The sequence below is a fragment of the Rhinopithecus bieti genome, unplaced genomic scaffold, assembly GCF_001698545.2.
Source record: "Rhinopithecus bieti isolate Rb0 unplaced genomic scaffold, ASM169854v2 scaffold_38004, whole genome shotgun sequence".
NCBI lineage: Eukaryota > Metazoa > Chordata > Mammalia > Primates > Cercopithecidae > Rhinopithecus > Rhinopithecus bieti.
Genome location: NW_016816095.1, coordinates 908,104 through 929,091, shown reverse-complemented (window position 1 = coordinate 929,091; position 20,988 = coordinate 908,104). Strand labels below are relative to the sequence as shown.

At 42.0% G+C, this 20,988-nt stretch overlaps 1 protein-coding gene across 1 annotated transcript; it reads left to right on the top strand.

The window, feature by feature from the left end:
* Positions 1-20,445: 20,445 nt before the first annotated feature.
* Positions 20,446-20,988, top strand: LOC108516755 (histone H3.3). Its single transcript, XM_017854352.1, has one exon. The coding sequence runs from the start codon at positions 20,527-20,529 to the stop codon at positions 20,935-20,937; it is 411 nt and encodes a 136-aa protein (XP_017709841.1). The 5' UTR covers positions 20,446-20,526; the 3' UTR covers positions 20,938-20,988.

Below are 20,988 nucleotides of genomic sequence, written 5' to 3'. Positions count from 1 at the left end.
AGCCTGGGCAACAGAGCGAAACTCTGTCTCAAAAAAAAAAAAAAAAAAAAAAAAAAAGTTCGATAATCTGCTGTCTGTAAACTGGAGACCAGGAAAGCCCGTGGTGTAATTTCCAGTTTGAGGCCAAAGGCCTGAGAACCAGGGGGCCACTGTTGTAAGTCCGAAGGCCCAGGAATGATGAGCTCCAATGTCTAAGAGAAGAAGATGGATGTTCCAGCTCCAGGAGACAGAGAATTCACCCTCCCTCTGCCTTTTGTTCTGTTCAGGCTCCCAATAGATGGGATGATGCCCACCCACGTTAGCGAGCGGGATCTTCTTTATTCAGTCCACCAATTCAAATGCCAATCTCGTTGCAGAAGAGAAATGTTCCCGCAGACCCACCCAGAAATAACATTTCACTAGCTACCTGGGCATCCATTACCCTAGGCCAGTCGACACGTAAAATTAACCATCACACAGCCTGCGTCTCACACAGTGCGTCACAAGGCTACCTGGATACTTTGCTTTTGGGCACTCAAGCTCTTGAGTTTATTTAATATTCTGAGTTTGGGCCAGGCGCGGTGGCTCATGCCTGTAATCCCAGCACTTTGGGAGGCTGAGGCGGGCAGATCACAAGGTCAGGAGATTGAGACCATCCTGGCCAACATGATGCAACCCCGTCTCTACTAAAATATAAAAAATTAGCTGGGCATGGTGGTGCGTGCCTGTAATCCCAGCTATGCAGGAGGCTGAGGCAGGAGAATCGCTTGAACCCAGGAGGTGGAGGTTGCAGTGAGCCAAGATTGTACCACTGCACTTCAGGCTGGTGACAGAGCAAGACTCCATCTCAAAAAACAAACAAACAAAAAATTATGAGTTTGATTTTGAATACTATGTATCTCCTTAATTGCATCTTAATAACTCCCTTATTCCCCATGAATTATTGAATTCTGTACAGTTTTAGCTGACCCTTCCAGCAGCCCGCCTTGCAAAGGCCACTATGTTAATGCTGTGGTTTTATCTGTGTACCCTTATTAGCATTCCAAATACTCATACTGAGATATTAGTATTTTGGGGGGTGGGTTCATGGATTAATTGGCTTCAGTCAGTCTGGTACATTTTAATTGTAAAGAAAAAAATAATTAGATTCAGTTATGTTAACTTTTCTCTTGGATTTGAATTTGATGTTCAAGCATGATGAAAGGAAAATATAGATGATAAAATATATGTAGGAAAATTATTATGACATCCATATTAAAAGTAATCATCAAGAAAGATTCTGAAATTATTTAATAAGCTTTTGGCAGTCTTTCCATTAGGCCTGTGAAAAGAGGTATTTATAAATGAATAATCATCAGTCTTCAATGGACTCCCAGCTCTGCCTGGAAGTCTTAATATAATTTTCTGGTCCACTCCCTTTCTTTCTCTATTGGACAACAGTTCTGAAACGTTCCTGCTTTCCTCAAACCTCTAATCCTTTTACCTCCCTTCTCATTCTTAGCTTCTTAGGGTAAAATGAAGCCATCAGCCAAGAACTCTCTCGATTTCTTTTAAATTAATGGCAAAAATCTCAATTACTTTTGCACCAACCTGGCACTTGCATCTAGTCTTTCTGTGCTTTCTGTTACATTAGGAGATATTCTTTCTTCCTGACCTGTGGGAGGTCTTCCTGACCACTTTTGCAATTATCTCTTCACTTGTCTGTGGCTTCAAACTATCCCTTTCAACTGATTCTTTCCATGGCATGCTCATGTCCCTTTCATCTTAAAGCTAACAAAACCAAAAACTATGCCATGATTTGCACTCCCTCCAGCAACCTCCACCTTTCTTTTCTCTCCTTTATAACTAAATGTAGTGAAAGCTGTGTATAGATTTATGATTTTTGTCTCCTCACTTCTCATTGCCCAATCCACTCCCATCACACCAATGTAGTTTATGTCGGATCTCCAGTGCTCTCAACATCATTCCATACTCACTTTACCTAATCTCTAAACAGCATTTAGCACATTATCAACTTATTTTCCTTCTTGAGACATTCATCCTTTGATAACTAAATATCAGGATTACCTAATGCTTTGTCCGAAGCTCTGTTCTCCTTCTATATTCTTTTTTTTTTTTTTTTTTTTTTGAGACAAAGTCTCACTCTGTCACCCAGGCTGCAGTGCAGTGGTGCAATCTCAGCTCACTGCAATCTCCACCTCCCGAGTTCAAGTGATTCTCATGCCTCAGCCTCCCGAGTAGTTGGGATTACAGGCGCCCGCCACCACGCAGGGCTAGTTTTTGTATTTTAGTAGAGATGGGGTTTCACCATGTTGGCCAAACTGGTCTCAAACTCCTGACCTCAGGTGTTCTACCCACCTCGGCCTCTGGAAGTGCTGGGATTACAGGCATGAGCCATCATGCCCAGCCAATAGTCTTCTTGAGATTTCTAAGATCTCCATTCATCTCAGCTCTGCTGATAGCTTCAATCATTATCTATATGACAACTTCCAAATTAACATTGCTAGCCCAAACTTCTATTCTCAACTCCAGATCTTCTCCACTTTACTTCTCCATTTGGATGTCTCAGAAGCTTCTTGTAGCCAGGTGCAGGGGCTCATGCCTCTAATCCCAGCATTTGAGAGGCTGAGGTGAGCAGATCATTTGAGTCCAAGAGTTCAAGAGCAGCCTGGGCTACATAGCAAGACCCCATCTCTACAACAGATTTTTTTTTTTTTTTTTTTTGAGATGGAGTCTTGCTCATCGCCCAGGCTGGAGTGCAGTGGCCCGATCTCGGCTCACTGCAAGCTCCGCCTCACGGGTTCACGCCATTCTCCTGTCTCAGCCTCCCTAGTAGCTGGGACTACAGGCGCCCACCGCCACGCCCAGCTAATTTTTTGTGTTTTTAGCAGAGACGGGGTTTCACCATGTTAGCCAGGATGGTCTTGATCTCCTGACCTCGTGATCCGCCCGCCTCCGCCTCCCGAAGTGCTGGGATTACAGGCGTGAGCCACCGTGCCCGGCCTACAATAGATATTTAATACAAAGATAAAGTTGCTCAAGCTCAACATGTTCAGGAATGAATTTGCTGTTGTCTACTAGCTAAAAACTTTTCCTCTTCAATGGTTCCCTATCTCAGGGAGTGGAACCACCATGCAGGTCACAAGCAGGACCCTCGGTGTTGTCTCCAGTTGTTGCCTGTCTTCACCTTCCACACTCAGTACAACGCAATTCTACTGCTTTAACCTCCTGAATAGGTCTTAAATTTTTCTTCACGGTCACACTCTAGTCTAAACAACTTCTAAGGATCTTCAGTGAAACCAGGTAGCCCTTAGATTTTTTGAGGTCCCCCTCCCTTCCACCCTCATGTTGAACTAGTACCAGTGGCGATAGATTTCCATAGGATCTAATAATGAACCGTGGGATAACAATAAAATGATTGCCTAATACATTGTGAGCCAAATAAAAATTTGTAAACCTGCAGTATCTAAATTCTTACATTATTTGTGGTTAGTTTCTACTTAAATTGTATTCTGGATGAGGCTGACATTTGAAAAAAAATTCAGTGTGCAATTGACAACAATTATTTAATGGCAAGTGATGAGGATCGTAAAAGATTAAAATAGTCTAAAAATAGTACACAGAGCAGATATTTTAAAAGGGCATGCACGACAAAACAAAAGGTGATTGCAAAATCCTGTTTTACATAAATTCAATTTAAAGCTAAGCAAAAAATAAATACCAAATAAAAAACATTTCAAAGGAAAACCTCTCATTAAGCCAGGTCAAATGAGGAAATCTGTGTATTCAAAGGTTCCTCATTAAGCCACATGCTCACCATCTACAAGGAGCGCACACACACAGTCTTTTCATATCTCAAAGTGCTCTCTTGGAGAGAGGCCACCAAATATATAGGAGGAGTTTCAACACCACAAAACTCCGTCTTCCAGAAGTACAGCCTGAGCTCTTCACTCTCACAAACAGCGGCCACTCATGAGTCTCCATGGCAACAGCCTCTGTAATGGCTAATGCATGCCTCTTAGAAAACGATGTCGCTCAAGGTCAAAGTCTGCATTTGTGAAAAAGTCTCACTGTGTTCCTCTGCACAGACTTGTCATTGAACGGTAGCCAAAACTTGAGGCTCCTTAACCTTGAGGCTGTCGGCCAAGTGGCCCTGCTAACTTCCCTCCCCTGAGTCCTGCCAGTACTTCCTGTTTCTGTTCCTTCTACCTTGGAACACCTGGGTTCCTCCCTTTCCTGGAAAGCGTGCTGCTGAGGCCAGAGTTGGGATGCATAGCCAAGAAATTCTTCCACTTAGTCTATACATCATTGAGCAAGCAGTGCTTTGGGTTCCTGCTGTAAGCCTCCGTTGTGAACAAAGTCTTGGGAGAGGCCCTGCTTCCCCGGGGTGGAAGCAAACCTACCAAGCAGAAGCTGAGGGGGAGCCGTCTCCCGGGCATTCTTCCAGGTCATCTCCTATGGCCGGGGTCTCTAAACGTGTTTGACTGCACATCCCTATCAGCACAAAATTTTAGTATGTACTCCCAATATATTTACTTTTACATATAATTATATGCTGAAATCTAGATATTACAGTTTTGTAAAGCTTAATACATTTTTCTTTTCGAGACAGGATCTCATTCTGTTGCCCGGGCTGGAGTGCAACAGCTCGATCACAGCTCACTGCAGCCTCGACCTCCCACGCTCAAGTGATCCTCCTGCCTCGGTCTCCCAAGTAGCTGGAACTACAGGCACCCACCACCACGCTGGGCTAATTTTTGTTTTTTTGCAGTAACGGGGTTTGGCCATGTTGCCCAGACTGATCTTGAGCTCTTGGGCTTAAGTAATCTGGCTACCTCGGCCTCCCAAAGTGCTGAGATTGCAGGCGTGCACCCAGCCAATACTTTTTTTTTTGGTAAAATGTGTATCTCATATAGTCTTCCCACCTTCAACAGCCTGCTTTGCACACTTCATGGGTTGCTCACATTGCACTTTGAGGATCTTTGCTATTTACCTTCACGAGGCTCAGTGTTTTAAAATAGTTCTAAAATACAGATCTCTCCCTGCTTAAAACTCTTCAGTGGCACTGCATTGCTCTCAGGATCAAGTTCAGACTCTTTAACATGAACTTCACTTGGGTTTACAATCAGTCTGGCTCTGATCTCACCACTTCACCAGCCCACAGCTTAGAACTCTAGTACTTGCCTTCTTTCTAGGTCATATGTTTTCTCCCATCCAAGACTCTGCACAGACTATAGAAATCCTTTCTTCCCATATAGTCTTTCCCCCAACTCTTATTTTTAGGAAATTCCCTGGAATTCTTCCTCCACCTCCTACCTCATTAGGATGAAAACCCCACCATGTTTCTCCAACACAGCAGCTTTATTCTTTATGCAATACGCATTATAGTCTATTGCAATTGTGAACTTAGTATTGAGCTTGCTAAAGGTTGGGATGGCTTTTTTAATTAAATGGCTTGGGTTTAGCAAGGTTAAAAAGGTGAAGAATTTCCTGATTTGAGATGGCACTCCACACCAGCCCAGAGCTTGTGTCTCTTTTCTTACCAAGCAGATACTGGCTCTGGTTCTGGGAACTGAGGGGAATGGGGTGTTCCTCTTCTCCTCCCTGTCTTCTTCCTTCCCGTGGTATCTAGGCCAGATCATGGTCTAGTGGCAGTGTTTTTTGGATTTGCTGGTATGATTCATGGTATGAAATTAATTTTATAACAGACTCAGTACACACATAGATATATACACGCAGGTGCACACAAACACACATACATACACACACATATGTTACATATATATTAGTGTGTTCTCACATTGCCACAAAGAGATACCTGATACTGGGTAATTTATAAAGGAAAGAGGTTTAACTGGCTCATCATTCTACAGGCTGTACAGGAAGCAAAGCAGCTTCAGCTTTTGAGAAAGCCTCAGGAAACTTATAATCATGGTGGAAGGCAAAGAGGGAGCAGGAACATCTTACATGGCCAGAGAAGGAGGAAGAGGGAGAGGGAGGAGGTACTACACACTTTTAAACAACCCGATCTCACAATAACTCACTCACTCACTATTGCCATGACAACATCAAGGGGGCTGGTGTTAAGCCAGGAGAAGCCATCCCCATGATTCCATCACCTCCCACCTGGCCTCACCTATAACATTGGGGATTACAATTTGACATGAGATTTGGGTGGAGACACAGATCCAAACCATATCAACACATATGTATGTACACATCATATGTTTACTACTCTCTCAAGTATGCTTACCTATTTACCTTATTTACAGTTGCAACTCACCCCTACCACTCTTGAACCACCTTATATTGCCCTGTTTTTCCTTTCCCTGTCAAACCTTTGAGCATACTAAATTCTTGATTTTACTATGGTTATTTTTATGGTCTGGATCCTTCCACTAGACTGTTAGCTCCTGGAGAACAGGGGTCTTTGTTTTCTTCATTCATGTGTCAAGTGCCCCAAACAGTTTCTGGCACATCATAGGTCCCCAAAGACTATTTGTTGTGCAAATGAATGAATGAATTGAAATAAATGTTTTATGAAATCTATGCTTACTACACGGAATACATACACATATTTTTCTCATCTCATCTATTAAAAAAAAAAAAAACTGGCCAAGATCTACCAGTGGGTGAAAACCTGCAGTTTAATAAGCCCTGGCTTGGGCTGTTTATTAAGACCTGTGTCCGGGGCCCTGATGTGGCTGGTGGGAAGACATCTCGTGGGCCAGGAGCCTTCCCAGTTGATGCTGCAGAACTTAGCAGTAGAGTCTGGGTGTGAGGGAGGTCAGGAGGAACTGCTGTAGAAAAGTATATCCAACAAATGTTGTGGCAGTTTTAAAAGATGCCCCTGAACTCTTTGAGTTGAAAATATGAGTTGAAAATATGCTCCTGCCTTCAAAAGGTGGAGCCTAATTTCCCTCCCCTTGAGTGGGGGCTGGTCTTAGTAACTCAATTCCAGTGAATAGAGTGTGGTGAAAGTGGGCATGTGTGGCTTCCAAGACTAGGGAAGAAAGGTGGTGTGACTTTCTCTCTGCTCTCTCTTTTGGATCACCTACTGTGGGGGAAGCCAGCTGCCATGCAGTGAGGACACTCAAGCAGCCCTGTGGAGAGGCCCATGGGAAGCCAGCTGCCATGCAGTGAGGACACTCAAGCAGCCCTGTGGAGAGGCCCATGTGGTAAAGAACTAAGGCCTCCTGCCAACAACCATGTCAGTGAGCCCTCTTGGAAGTGAATCTTCTCGTCCCAGTCAAGCCTTCAGATGACATTTGGTTTGTAACCAACCAAACCACTCCCAAATTTCTGATCCTAGAAGCTGTGAGGTAATAAATGTTTGTTATTTTAAGCCACTAAATTTTGGAGTAATTTGTTATACAGAAATGGGTAATGAATGCAAGTGTAAGCTATTTTATTTTATTACTATTATTTTTAAGATGGAGTCTCACTCTGTCACCCAGGTTGGAGTGCATTGGCACAATCTTGGCTCACTGCAGCCTCTGCCTCCCAGGTTCAAGCGATGCTCCTGCCTCAGCCTCCTGAGTAGCTGGGATTGCAGGCACGCACCACTATGCCCGGCTAATTTTTGTATTTTTAGTAGAGACGGGGTTTCACCATGTTAGTGATTTTAAAAAGGGTTTATTCTTATATAATTTTAGGTTTAACTTAATTGGCACACTTACTTTCTTAACCTCAACTTGGAACTGCAGGGTCTTTTCATACTGTCAGGCAATGGTCTAGTGAGAGTTCCTGCAAGAGAGGTAGATGTCTCTTCCTGAATCACAGTGAGCAAATTTCCAGTCATGTGAGTACCATCTATAAAACATACGTGTAGGAGAATAGTGGTGTACACACAGTGGTGCTGACGTGGTGGGTGGCGGCAGTGGAAGGAGGGGGTTATGAATTTAATGTAACTAAAAGAGCGAGAATGAGCTGGTCCATGAGACAGGATATCTGAGCACTATCATTTCCCAGGCAGAGCTTGGTTCTCACCGAGAGTTTGGGCTCTGAAAATGCTATTAAATGGCAAAACGTGCAGAATAGCTTTGGTCTGGTTCTCTTAATAATTCCCTAGCTATTAGTAATTCTTTTTTCTCTTAGGACTTACAAATTACGTATTCACCATGACCCACATTTCTAAGCCTGTATGAACAAGTTTCATCAGTCCAGTGAGCAGAAGGCTTAGCTCACATTGGGAGCTGATGCTGACCAGAGTTCCCCATTCCACCGCACCCTCTGCAAGGCAGAACTGAACATGTAAGATATTAGCACTGTGTATTTTCCCCAATAATAAAAATATTGACTTTATACTTGTGCCGAAGGTTTTCTTGTCTACCCATTCCACCATCAATCATTTGGTACTGCACTGTCCTATACGGTAGCCAGGAGCCACATGTGACTGTTGGGCACCTGTAATGTGACCAGTCCAAGTTCACACGTGTTGAAAGTATGAAATACGCTCCAGATTTTGAAGACTTAGAATAAAGAAAGTAAAATATTTCATTAATAATGTTTATATTGATTGTATGTAGGAACACTACTATTTGGATATAATGGATTAAATAAAACTCATCACTAAAATTAATTTTACTTGATTTCTTTTTGCTTTTCCAAACATGGCTGTGAAAAGGTTTAACATTTCATGTGTGGCTCACATATTCCTGTTAGACAGCATGGACCTGGAAGTTGGCCTAGGGTCTTTTAGCACCAATTCCTTGCCCAGGTATTTTGGTGAGAACACTTGATCACATCCACAGCACTGTGAATTCCTCCATGTAGCTTCACAATCTTGCTGAAACGTCCAGGTGAGCAACTGTGTGTCTGTAGGATTAGAGCTGATAACTGGCTCCTGATCACAGCCTACCCTGGTGTGGGAAGGTGGCTGCAGAAGAGGTTACCGGACATGCTACAAGGCCTGCAGCTTCTCACTAGGGGAACGGAAATAAACTCCAGGGCCTGTGCCTGCAGAAGGCCAAGGACATTCATTCCACTCAACTGAAATTACAGCTCTAACCTTGAGCAAAAAATGTCATTGTCAGAAGAAACAAGATTAAGGGATCAACAGTGAAAAAAAACCAACTAAAAACTTTTTAATGTTAAGATTCCAGGGTTAAAATTCTATTTCCCCATCACTATTTGTCTACATAGCTGGTATTTCCTAGGCCCACACATGACAAGTCTCTTTTGTGGCTTGATCTCTGAAAGTTTTTACATATTTTGCCTTCTATTTGGTTAGAGGGGATTCTGTTTCACTTTAATCATTTGGTGACTTGTAGAGTCATGAGTTCCTGTCATAATTAAATTAGTGGATTAGCATTAAATTATCTCTTCAAAGCAACGCAAAACATAATGTACAGGCATGTGCCAAACAATGACATTTCAGTCAATGACAAACTGCATGGACAATGGTGGGCCCGTAACATTATAAAGGAGCTGAGGCCGGGCGCGGTGGCTCAAGCCTGTAATCCCAGCACTTTGGGAGGCCGAGACGGGCGGATCATGAGGTCAGGAGATCGAGACCATCCTGGCTAACACGGTGAAACCCCGTCTCTACTAAAAGCTACAAAAAACTAGCCAGGCGAGGTGGCGGGCGCCTGTAGTCCCAGCTACCCGGGAGGCTGAGGCAGGAGAATGGCGTAAACCCAGGAGGCGGAGCTTGCAGTGAGCCGAGATCCGGCCACTGCACTCCAGCCTGGGCGGCAGAGCGAGACTTCGTCTCAAAAAAAAAAAAAGGAGCTGAAAAATTCCTCTTGCCCAGTGACATCATAGCTACCATATTCATTGTCACATGGTAGTGTGATGCATTGCTCACGTTTTTGTTGTAAATACTGGGCTGCCAGTCATACAAAAGTATCACATATACAATTATGTACAGTACATAATACTTGATGATGGCAATAAATGACTATTTTACTGGTTTATGTATTTACTAAACTGTACTTTTTTTTTTTTTCTTTTTTCTTTTTTTTGAGACGGGGTCTCGCTCTGTCGCCCAGGCTGGAGTACAGTGGCCGGATCTCAGCTCACTGCAAGCTCCGCCTCCCGGGTTTACGCCATTCTCCTGCCTCAGGCTCCTGAGCAGCTGGGACTACAGGCGCCCGCCACCTCGCCCGGCTAGTTTTTTGTATTTTTTAGTAGAGACGGGGTTTCAACGTGTTAGCCAGGATGGTCTCGATCTCCTGACCTCGCGATCCGCCCGTCTCGGCCTCCCAAAGTGCTGGGATTACAGGCTTGAGCCACCGCGCCCGGCCTTAAACTGTACTTTTTATCATTATTTTAGAGTGTATTCTGTCTACTTATTAATGAAAGTTAAGTAAAACTCAGGCAGGTCCTTCAGGAGGTATCCGGAAGAAAGCATTGTTATCACCGGGGATGACAGCTGCGTGCCTGTTACTTCCCCTGAAGGCCTTCCAGTGGGACAAGATGTGAAGATGGAAGAAAGTGATACTGATGATCCTACCTGTGTAGGCCTCGGCTAATGTGTGTGTTCGTGTGTTTTTCACCAAAAAAAGTTTAAAAAGTAAAAAATAAATAAAAGTTAAAAACAGAAAAGAACTTAGAGACTAAGGATATAAAGAAAGAAAATGTGTATATATAAGTCATTATACAATGTGTTTGTGTTTTAAGCTGTGTTATTACAAAAGAGTCAAAATACGTTTTTTAAAAAGTTTACAAAGTAAGAAAGTTACAGTAAGCTAAGGTTAGTTTATTGTTGAAGAAAGACATTTTTAAAATAAATTTAGTGGCTGGGCACGGTGGCTCATGCCTGTAATCCCAGCTCTTTGGGAGGCCAAGGCGGGTGGATCACCTGAGGTGAGGAGTTCGAGACCAGCCTGACCAACATGGTGAAACCCCCGTCTCTACTAAAAATACAAAAATTAGCTGGGAGTGGTGGCACACACCTGTAGTCCCACCTACTTGGAAGGCTGAGGCAGGAGAATTGCTTGAACCCAGGAGGCGGAGGTTGCAGTGAGCCGAGATCATGCCACTGCACTCAGGCCTGGGCAACAGGATGAGACTCTGTGTCAAGAAAAAAAAAAAATTAGTGTAGCCTAAAAGTGTTTATAAAGTCTAGAGTGGTGTACAGCAATATCCTAGGCCTTCACACTCACTCACCATTCACTCACTGACTTACCCAGAGCGACTTCCAGTTCTGCAAGCTTTATTCATAGTAAGTGCCCCATATATGTGTACCATTTTAAATATTTTATGCTGTACTTTTAATGTGCATTTTCTATGTTTAGATACACAAATACTTACCATTGTGTTACAACTGCCTACAATATTCAGTATAGTCACGTGCTGTACAGATTTGCAGCCTGGGAGCAATAGGCTTTACCATACAGCCTAGTATGTAGTGGACCATTTAGATTTGTTTAAGTACACTCTTCGATGTTTTCCCAACAACAAACTCACCTAATGACACGTTTCACCATTAGGTGATGTGTGACTGTATAGGGAAATGTTGTGTGTGGACGGTATGTTTATTTTTCCCCCAATTCATTTTGTCTCCAATGAACCATGTGTATTTAAATTACACTCTACCAAATAAGGTAGCCCTATTTCTATTTCTAATTTCTCCCCTTGTGATTTCACAATAAAGATTTAGTACTTGTCATTTGTGTTTTAATTAGGCCCTGTTCCTGGTCATGGCAGATCAGTTTTGCCCGGAGGTTTGATGCATTCCTTGACTGCGCTCTCTGTTTCTGGTACTCTGTCATTTTTATTTCCTCTTGTTCTGTCTGTCATGAAGGCATGTGATAGAGAGATAGTGTCCTCAAATGATAAAAAGATAAACGACTCTGATAGAACGATTTACCTACCATCCTGTTAAAGTTTCAGAGCTAGTCTTGAATGATTTGTATGTGCACTGAAAAATAATGTATATTTTGCTGTTGTTGGGTGGAATTTCAATGAGGTCCAGTTGGTTGATCATCTTGTTGAAATCTTGTGTCCGCTTACGGATTTGTTGTCTATTTTATCAATAACTAAGAGAGAGTGCTGAAATAGTTCAGTATAGGCCAGGCGCAGTGGCTCACGCCTGTAATCCCAGCACTTTGGGAGGCCGAGGCGGGCAGATCACCTGAGGTCGGGAGTTCAAGACCAGCCTGGCCAACATGGTGAAACCCCGTCTCTACTAAAAATACAAAAATTAGCTGGATATAGTGGCAGGCGCCTGTAGTCCCAGCTACTTGGGAGGCTGAAGCAGGAGAATTGCTTGAACCTGGGAGGCGGAGGTTGCAGTGAGCTGAGATCGCACCATTGCACTCCAGCCTGGGCGACAAAAGCAAAAAAAAACTGTCTCGAAAACAAAACAAAATGAAATATTTCAGTATAATTGTGGAATTGCCTATTTCTCCTTTCAATTCTATCAGTTTTCCTTTATGCATTTTAAAGCTGTTATTATGTGCAAAAACATATAAGACTGCTATTTTTTTTATGACTTGACCTCTTTATCAATGTGAAATGACTCTGTTCATCTCTGATAATATTCCATGGTATGAAATCAACTTTGATATTTATGTAGTAATTCAGCTTTCTTTTGATTACTGTTATCATGGTGTATCTTTTTCCATCTTTTTACTTATAACCTTTTATTATTTTCATATTTAAAATGCATTTATTGTAAGCAGCATATAGTTGGGTCTTTTTTTTACCTTCAATTCTGATTCATGTCATTTAATGACTGGTAGTCCATTTACTTTTAATGCGATTATTAATATAGTTAGGTTTAACCTACCATCTTACTATTTGTTTTCTATTTATTGCATTCCCCATTTTGCCTTCTTATGAATTTGTTGAGTATTTTCTATGATTTCATTTATCTGTTTGTTGGTTTGTTAGCTATACCTCTCTTTTTTTAATGACTGATTTAGGGTTTATAGTATATATCAGGGGTTGGCAAAGTATAGCCCCTGAGCCAAATCTGCTAGTTTTACCTGTTATTGTAAATAAAGTTTTATTGAAATACACCCACTCCCATTAGTGTATTTATTGCCTCTGGCTGCTTGTACACTACAACAACAGTATTGAGGGTGGGTGCAGTAGCTCACGTCTGTAATCCCAGCCCTTTGGGAGGCTGAGGTGGGAGGATCACAGGAATTCAAGACCAGCCTGGGCCACATAGGGAGACACCATCTCTACCAAAAAAAAAAAAAAAAATTAGCTGGGTGTAGTGACACACACCTGTAGCCCCAGCTACTTGGGAGGCTGACATGGGAGGACTGCTTGAACTCAGGAGCTTAAGGCAGCAGTGGGCTGTGATCACGCCACTGAACTATAGCCTGAATAACACAGTGAAGCCCTGTCTCAAAAAAAAAAAAAAAAAAAAAAAAAAAGTAAAATAAAAATAAAATAGAATAAGAAAACAGTAGAATTGAGTAATTGTGACGGAGACTGTAAGGCCTTCAAAGACTAAAATATTTACTACCTGACCCTTTACAGAAAATGTTTGCCAACCCCTGATAAGCATTTTAACTTATCATAATCTACCATCAAGTAATGCAATGCTGTTTCACATCATACTTGCAACAATAAATTGAATCCTGGATTGGCTTTGTGCTCTTGTCAAAAATTTTACTTATTTAATAGCCCACAATGCATTGTGGTTATTTTTGCTTTAACAAAAATTATGTTTCAAGATTGTTTTTAGCCGGGCGCGGTGGCTCAAGCCTGTAATCCCAGCACTTTGGAGCCGAGACGGGCGGATCACGAGGTCAGGGAGGATCGAGACCATCCTGCTAATCACGTGAAACCCCGCTCTACTAAAAATACAAAAAACTAGCCGGGCGAGGTGGCGGCGCCTGTAAGTCCGCTACTCGGAGGCGAGGCCAGGAGAATGGCGTAAACCCGGGAGGTGGAGCTTGCAGTGAGCTGAGATCCGCCACTGCACTCCAGCCTGGGCGACAGAGCGAGACTCCGCCTCAAAAAAAAAAAAAAAAAAAAAGATTGTTTTTAAATACAAAAAAAGAGTCTTTATATTAACCTCCCCCCGCTCCCCCCATGCCCCTTAACAGAAATGACCATTTCTGGTGTTTTTAAGTCCTTTGTATAAACCAGATTTCTTAAGGGACTTCTCTTAACATTTCTTATAGTGTAGGCTACTGGTGGCTAATTCTTTTGGTTTTGTATTCTGAAAAAGTCCTTTATTTGATTTTGCTTTTAAAGACATTGTTAACTGGAATAAAAATCTAAGTTGAAGTGTTTTTTTGTTTTGTTTTTGTCCTTTTAGTACTATAAGGGTGCTTTGCAATTCTTTGTTTATATTATTTCTAACAAGAAGTTGCTGTCATTCTTATCTTTATTCCGTCCATACCTGTATCTTTTCCTGGTTGCTTTTTTTTTTCCCTTTTATTAGTAGATTTAACACTTATTTTGATTAATTTTTATCATAGTCTTCTTTACATGTCTGTGTTGGGATTTGTTACATTTCTTAAACCTGTGGATTAATAGTTTGAATAAATTTGGAAATGTTTTGGTTATTCTTTCTTCAATTTTTTTTATGATCCTCGCTTCCCTCTTCCCACCAGACTTCCGTTACACAATTACACGTATGTTAACTACTGCAGTTGTCCCATATTCACTTAATATTTTATTCTTTCTTCAGTCTTTTTTCCTCTGTATGTTTTAATTTTGACAGTTGTACTGCTATATACTCACATTTACTAATCTTTTCTTCTGCACTTTTCTAATCTGTATTAATTTCATCCAATATATTTTTTATTTGGACATTTAGTTTTATTTCTAAAAGTTTTAATTGGGTCCTAAAAATATTCCATGGTCCCTCTTTAACATGGGCTACTTTTCTCTACCATCTGACATACAGGATATAGGTATAGCTACTATCTTTAAAGTCCTTGTCCCTTATTCTATTATTTGTCTCATTTCTGGGTCTGTTTATGTTAATTTTTCTAACCAATTAATTTTCATCCATTTCCCCAAATAACTTTTTCTTTGACTTTTTTTTTTTTTTTTTTTTTTTTTTTTTTTTTTTTTTTGCCTGTTGCCCAGGCTGGAGTGGCAATAGCACGATCACAGCTCACTGCAGCCTCAACATCTTGGGCTCAAGCAATTCTCCCACCTCAGCCTCTCAAGTTGCTGGGACTACAGGCACATATCACCACGCCCAGCTAATTTTTAAATTTTTTGTAGAATGAGGTCTTGCTATGTTGTCAGGGCTGGTCTCGAACTCCTGGACTCAACTGATTCCACCACACCCTCCCAAAGTGCTGGGACTGTAGGTGTGAGCCACAATGCGCAGCCTTCTTGAGTATTTTGAAAGAAATCTCAGAAAACATGTGTCTTGTAAATGCTTCAGTGTGCATGTCTAGGTGATAATTAGTAAAGATTTTTTTCACATTGGATGGGTAATGTGGTGCTGATGTAGTAACAAGATTTGAGGGAGGCTGATCTGCTGATCTCACACATTAACGTGAAAATGAAATAATCACACTTATGAACCACAAAAGGATAGTAAACCCTTTGCTATTTATCACTTAAGAAAACTAAAAACCATTCCTGAATGTAATCTAATATTCAGATCATACGTGAATTGCTCTACTTCATCTTAAAAATGCCTTTTTACAGACGATTTCTTTGAATCAGGATACAATGAGAATCACTAATTGGCTGCTATATCTCTAAGTCTCTTTTATTCTGGAAGTCTCTTTTCCACATGCTATAGTATGTTAAAGAAAATGAGTCATTTGTCTGCAGACACCCACAATCTACATTGGCTGATTGTTTCCTTGTGGTATCATTTGACTTGTGCTGCAAACCCTTGTATCCCCTGGAAATTGACAGTTGGACCTAGAGGTCTAAGTGATAGGCTCAGGCTGAATTTTACAGGCAAGAACCCTCCATATGAACCTTGTGCAATTTTTTGGCATCGTGTGGTACTTTGTCCCATTTTTAGAAAGGCCGAGATTGATAAGTATGTGCTGGATGTGCCCCACTGATGCCTCCACTGGGAACGCCTACCAACATTTCATTCCATGTTTTGGCTTGCATCAGAGAAGAAAAATTTATTTTGTTTATTTTTGCTTTATTTATTTATTTATTTATTTATTTATTTATTTATTTATTGAGATGGAGTTTTGCTCTTGTTGCCCAGGATGGAGGGCAATGGCATAATCCTGGCTCACCACAATCTCTGCCTCCCGGGTTCAAGCTATTCTCCTGCCTCAGTCTCCCAAGTAGCTGGGATTACAGGCGTGCACCACCATGACCGGCTAATTTTTGTATTTTTAGTAGAGACAGGGTTTCTCCATGTTGGTCAGGGTGGTCTCGAACTCCTGACCTCAGGTGATCTGCCCATCTTGGCCTCCCAAAGTGCTGGTATTACAGGCGTGAGCCACCACGCCCGGCCAAAGAAAAAATTTTACTCTAATTATGAAGATAGGCAGGGCCAGTATTTTTAGGCACAGATCTGCTTGAAATAGAACCGAGGTGGCTAGGGGAACACTGTTGGTTCAGGCTCAGGCAGCATCCCTGTCTCCATGGCTTCTCTGTTCATTCACCCATTTGCCTGCCTGTTGGGCTATACACTTATCAGAGAGGGCCAGTGGCCTGCTACGGTATCCGTAACATTATTCCAATGTAAGTCCTCACCAGAGGTTTTATGGGAAGCCACATGAGAAATTAGAATTTTCATACTGGAAATTAAGGACAGTTGGGGAGAGGGGTTGATGAAGTAGCCTTGAAAAAGACTCTTTAGCATGAAATAGTTACTCTATTCTTTTGAGGGTTAAATGTCCTTTCTTTGATGAAATCATGTTAATGTAGTTGGTAAATGGCCAAATACAAAGTTGGCAATTTCATTTTACTGATCTGTGAAATAAAAAAGTTTCAGAAACAAGTAAAGATAATCCTCAATCTAGGAAGTATATGAGAACCTCCAGGTAGCATGCACTTTTAATAGTTTTTCAAGAGGACATGGCTTAGGAAAGAAAAAAGATTGGGAAACGCTGCTCTAAAAAACAATGGAATTAGCATGATGCACATCAATCTATCAGATGACAAAGGTAACTATAACTGGCAACGTCTTTTTTTTTTTTTTAAATCCATAAAGGTCCACTACCGGCCATAGGGGGTGGCTCACGCCTGTAACTCCAGCACTTTGGGAGGCTGAGGTAGGCAGATCACAGGGTCAAGAGATTGAGACCATCCTGGCCAACATGGTGAAACCCTGTCGCTACTAAAAATACAAAAATTAGCTAGGGGTGGTGGCGGGTGCCTGTAGTCCCAGCTACTCAGGAGGCTGAGGCAGGACAATCGCTTGAACCTGGGAGGCAGAGGTTGCGGTGAGCCGACATCATGCCACTGCACTCCAGCCTGGTGACAGAGCGAATTCCCGTCTCAAGAAAAAAAAAAAAAGGTTCACCATCACTCAATATCACATTAAAAATAAATAGCCACGTTGAAGTACCACTTAACACCCATAAGGATGGCTATGATGAAAAAGAGATACAGTAACAAGTGTTGGTGAGGATGGATAAACTGAAACCTTCATACGCTGTGGGTGGGGACATAAATTGGTGTAGGCACCATGGAAAACAGTTTGGCAATTCCCCAAAGGAAGATACGGAGTTGCCATGTGACCAAGCAATTCCATTCTTAGTTCTATACTTAAGAGAACTTCAAGCCTATGTTCACACAAAACTTGCACACAAATGTTCATAGCAGCATTAACCACAATAGCTAAAAAGCTTTAACAGTCCAAATGTCCAGGAACTGAAGAATGGATAAATAAAATGTGGTCTATCCATACAATGGAATGTTATTCAGCAAGAAAAAGAAATGCAGTGTTGTTACATGCTACAACATGGATAAACCTTGAAAACATGATGCTCAGCGAAGGAAGCCAGTCACAAAGGACTACATGTTGTATAATTTCATTCACAGGAAATGTCCAGAGTAATCAAATCCAGGACAGGGCGCAGTGGCTCATGCCTGTAATCCCAGCACTTTGGGAGGCTGAGGCGGGAGGATCACGAGGTCAGGAGTTCAAGACCAGCCTGGCCAACATGATGAAACCCCTTCTCTACTAAAAATACAAAAAAATAGCCAGGCGTGGTGGCACATGCCTGTAGTCCCAGCTACTCGGGAGGCTGGGGCGGGAGAATTACTTGAACCTGGCAGGTGGAGGTTGCAGTGAGCTGAGATTGTGCCACTGCACTCCAGCCTGGGGGACAGAGCGAGACTCCATCTCAAAAATATAATAATAATAAAATCAAATCCAGAGACACAAAGTAGATTGCGTTTCCTAGAGCGTGAGAGGCAAGGGAGAAGGGAGATGGGAAATGGCTCCCAGTGGGTATGGAGTTTCTTTGGGGATGAGAAAATGTTCAAAAATGATTTCAGGATGGTCGCACAACTCTGTGCATATATTAAACCCACTAAATTATATACTTTATACATTGTATGGTATGTAAAATACATCTTAATAAAGCTGTTATAAAATAAAAAACAGCCTTTTGAATAAATATCGCCTTAAAGACATGAAATGTTTCACTCATCTGCCACATAGAATCTCAAGGATTAGAGATTTACGAAGTTAGAATGGATTATTGGCCTTTTCATCCTCTTTCTCCATTTTTAAAATTTTAATTTAAATTAACAAGACTACCCATTTATTAAGTAACAATGAAAGACAACTCTACCAATGTAGCTGGTATGAATAAATCCAGTAGAAAGATAAAGTTAGAATGAATCTAATTTGTTAATTCATTTGTTTAATGAACAAAGATTTGGAATAAATGGTGTTACATAAACCCATTTCCTGAATTAAGAACAGGGAATATAAAATATCCTAAAGCCTACAGAGAATAGTGAGCTATCGTTTTAATTTTATGACAGTTTTACAAAAGAGGCAGATGAGAATGAGAGCTGTGGACATAAAGAGGCAGACAGAGGGAAAACTAGTGTTGTTAGAATCGGTGGCTCCAGTATAAATCGGACCAGAAAACACTCCTTAAGATAGAATCCTTCAGGGTGGGAGCAACATGAACCTGTGAAAAGCATCTCTCCGAAATTCCTAGTCAGAGATAATATATGAAGAAAGCATGCTGTCTACTAAAGAACTAGTGACTGATAGCATATGACCACAAGTGTTTTAAACTATGGACAGTGAGAGTTTGAAACGCACAGTATCAAATACTATGTTGTGAATTCAAAATGCAAAAGGATTGCATTAGTAAAAGTAGTCCTGAGGGCATTACTGAAAATTCCAGAAGGTTCAGAGGGAAAAATAAATAGGCAGAAATTTCTACGGCGGCCCTTTCTGATTCAGGCAGAGCTGGTAGACGTGTGACTCTTGCCTGTCATCCAGGGAGGCCAGGACCATGACAAGATTCAAAGCCACTCCAGAGCAGGGGTCCCCAACCGCTGGGCCACACCGAAGTTTCCTCTGTATTTACAGCTGCTCCCATCACTCGCATTACTGCCTGAGTTCCACCTCCTCAGATCAGGGGCACATTACATTCTCGAAGAAGCGAGAACCCTTTTGTGAACGGCGCATGTGAGGGATCTGGGTTGCATGCTCCTTAATGAAAATCTAATGCCTGATGATCTGTCCCTGTCTCCCATCACCCCCAAATGGGACTGTAGTTGCAGGAAAGCAAGCTCAGGGTTCCCACTGATTCTACATTATGGTGAGTGTATAATTATTTCATTATTTATTATAATAGAAATAAAGTGCACAATAAATGTAATGCACTTGAATCATCCCGAAACCATCCCCCCAACCTCCAGCCCCGTTCATGGAGAAATTGTCTTCCACAAAACCAGTGCCTGGTGCCAGAACAGTTGGCAATCACTGCTCTAGAGAGAGGATAGAAGACCCCAAAATCAGCCAAGAGCAACAACAACAAAAACAGGAAAGGTTGGCTTTCAACCAAGTTTGCTTTTTTCATTTATTTATTTTTATTTTTTAGACAGAAGTTCACTTTGTTGCCCAGGCTAGAGTGCAATGGTGCCATCTCAGCTCACTGCAACCTCCATCTCCTGGATTCAAGCAATTCTTCTGCCTTAGTCCCCTGAGTAGCTGAGACCACAGGCATGCACCACCACAACCGGCTAATTTTTGTATTTTTAGTGGAGACAGAATTTCACCATGTTGGCCGGGCTGGTCTTGAACTCCTGAGCTCAAGCGATTGGCCTGTCTCAGCCTCCCAAAGTGCTAGGATTATAGGCATGAGCCACCACGCCCAGTCCTTTAACCAATCTTGATGGCTTATCACATAGAGAGCTCATGCTCTACTGACCTGTAACTACGAGGCAAAATTTGCCCAGAAAATGGAGGTTCCTGAAAGATGGTTGGACCTCCAGGTATTTCAAGAAACAATTTCAACCTCTGCAACTTCCAGAAGAGACACACAAGAAACAAACAGAATGATAGAGAAAGACTTTCCTCAGGCAAAATTCTCAATCTGTGACCTTATAAAATACTGCTCAAAAGATTTTAAAGCGGTCGCTCTCCAACGCCAGCGCCGCCTTTCGCTCGCCGAGCTCCAGCCGAAGGAGAAGGGGGGTAAGTGAGGAGGTCTCTGTACCATGGCTCGTACAAAGCAGACTGCCCGCAAATCGACCGGTGGTAAAGCACCCAGGAAGCAACTGGCTACAAAAGCCGCTCGCAAGAGTGCGCCCTCTACTGGAGGGGTGAAGAAACCTCATCGCTACAGGCCTGGTACTGTGGCGCTTCGTGAAATTAGACGTTATCAGAAGTCCACTGAACTTCTGATTCGCAAACTTCCCTTCCAGCGTCTGGTGCGAGAAATTGCTCAGGACTTTAAAACAGATCTGCGCTTCCAGAGCGCAGCTATCGGTGCTTTGCAGGAGGCAAGTGAGGCCTATCTGGTTGGCCTTTTTGAAGACACCAACCTGTGTGCTATCCATGCCAAACGTGTAACAATTATGCCAAAAGACATCCAGCTAGCACGCCGCATACGTGGAGAACGTGCTTAAGAATCCACTATGATGGGAAACATTTCATTCTCAAAAAAAAAAAAAAAAAAA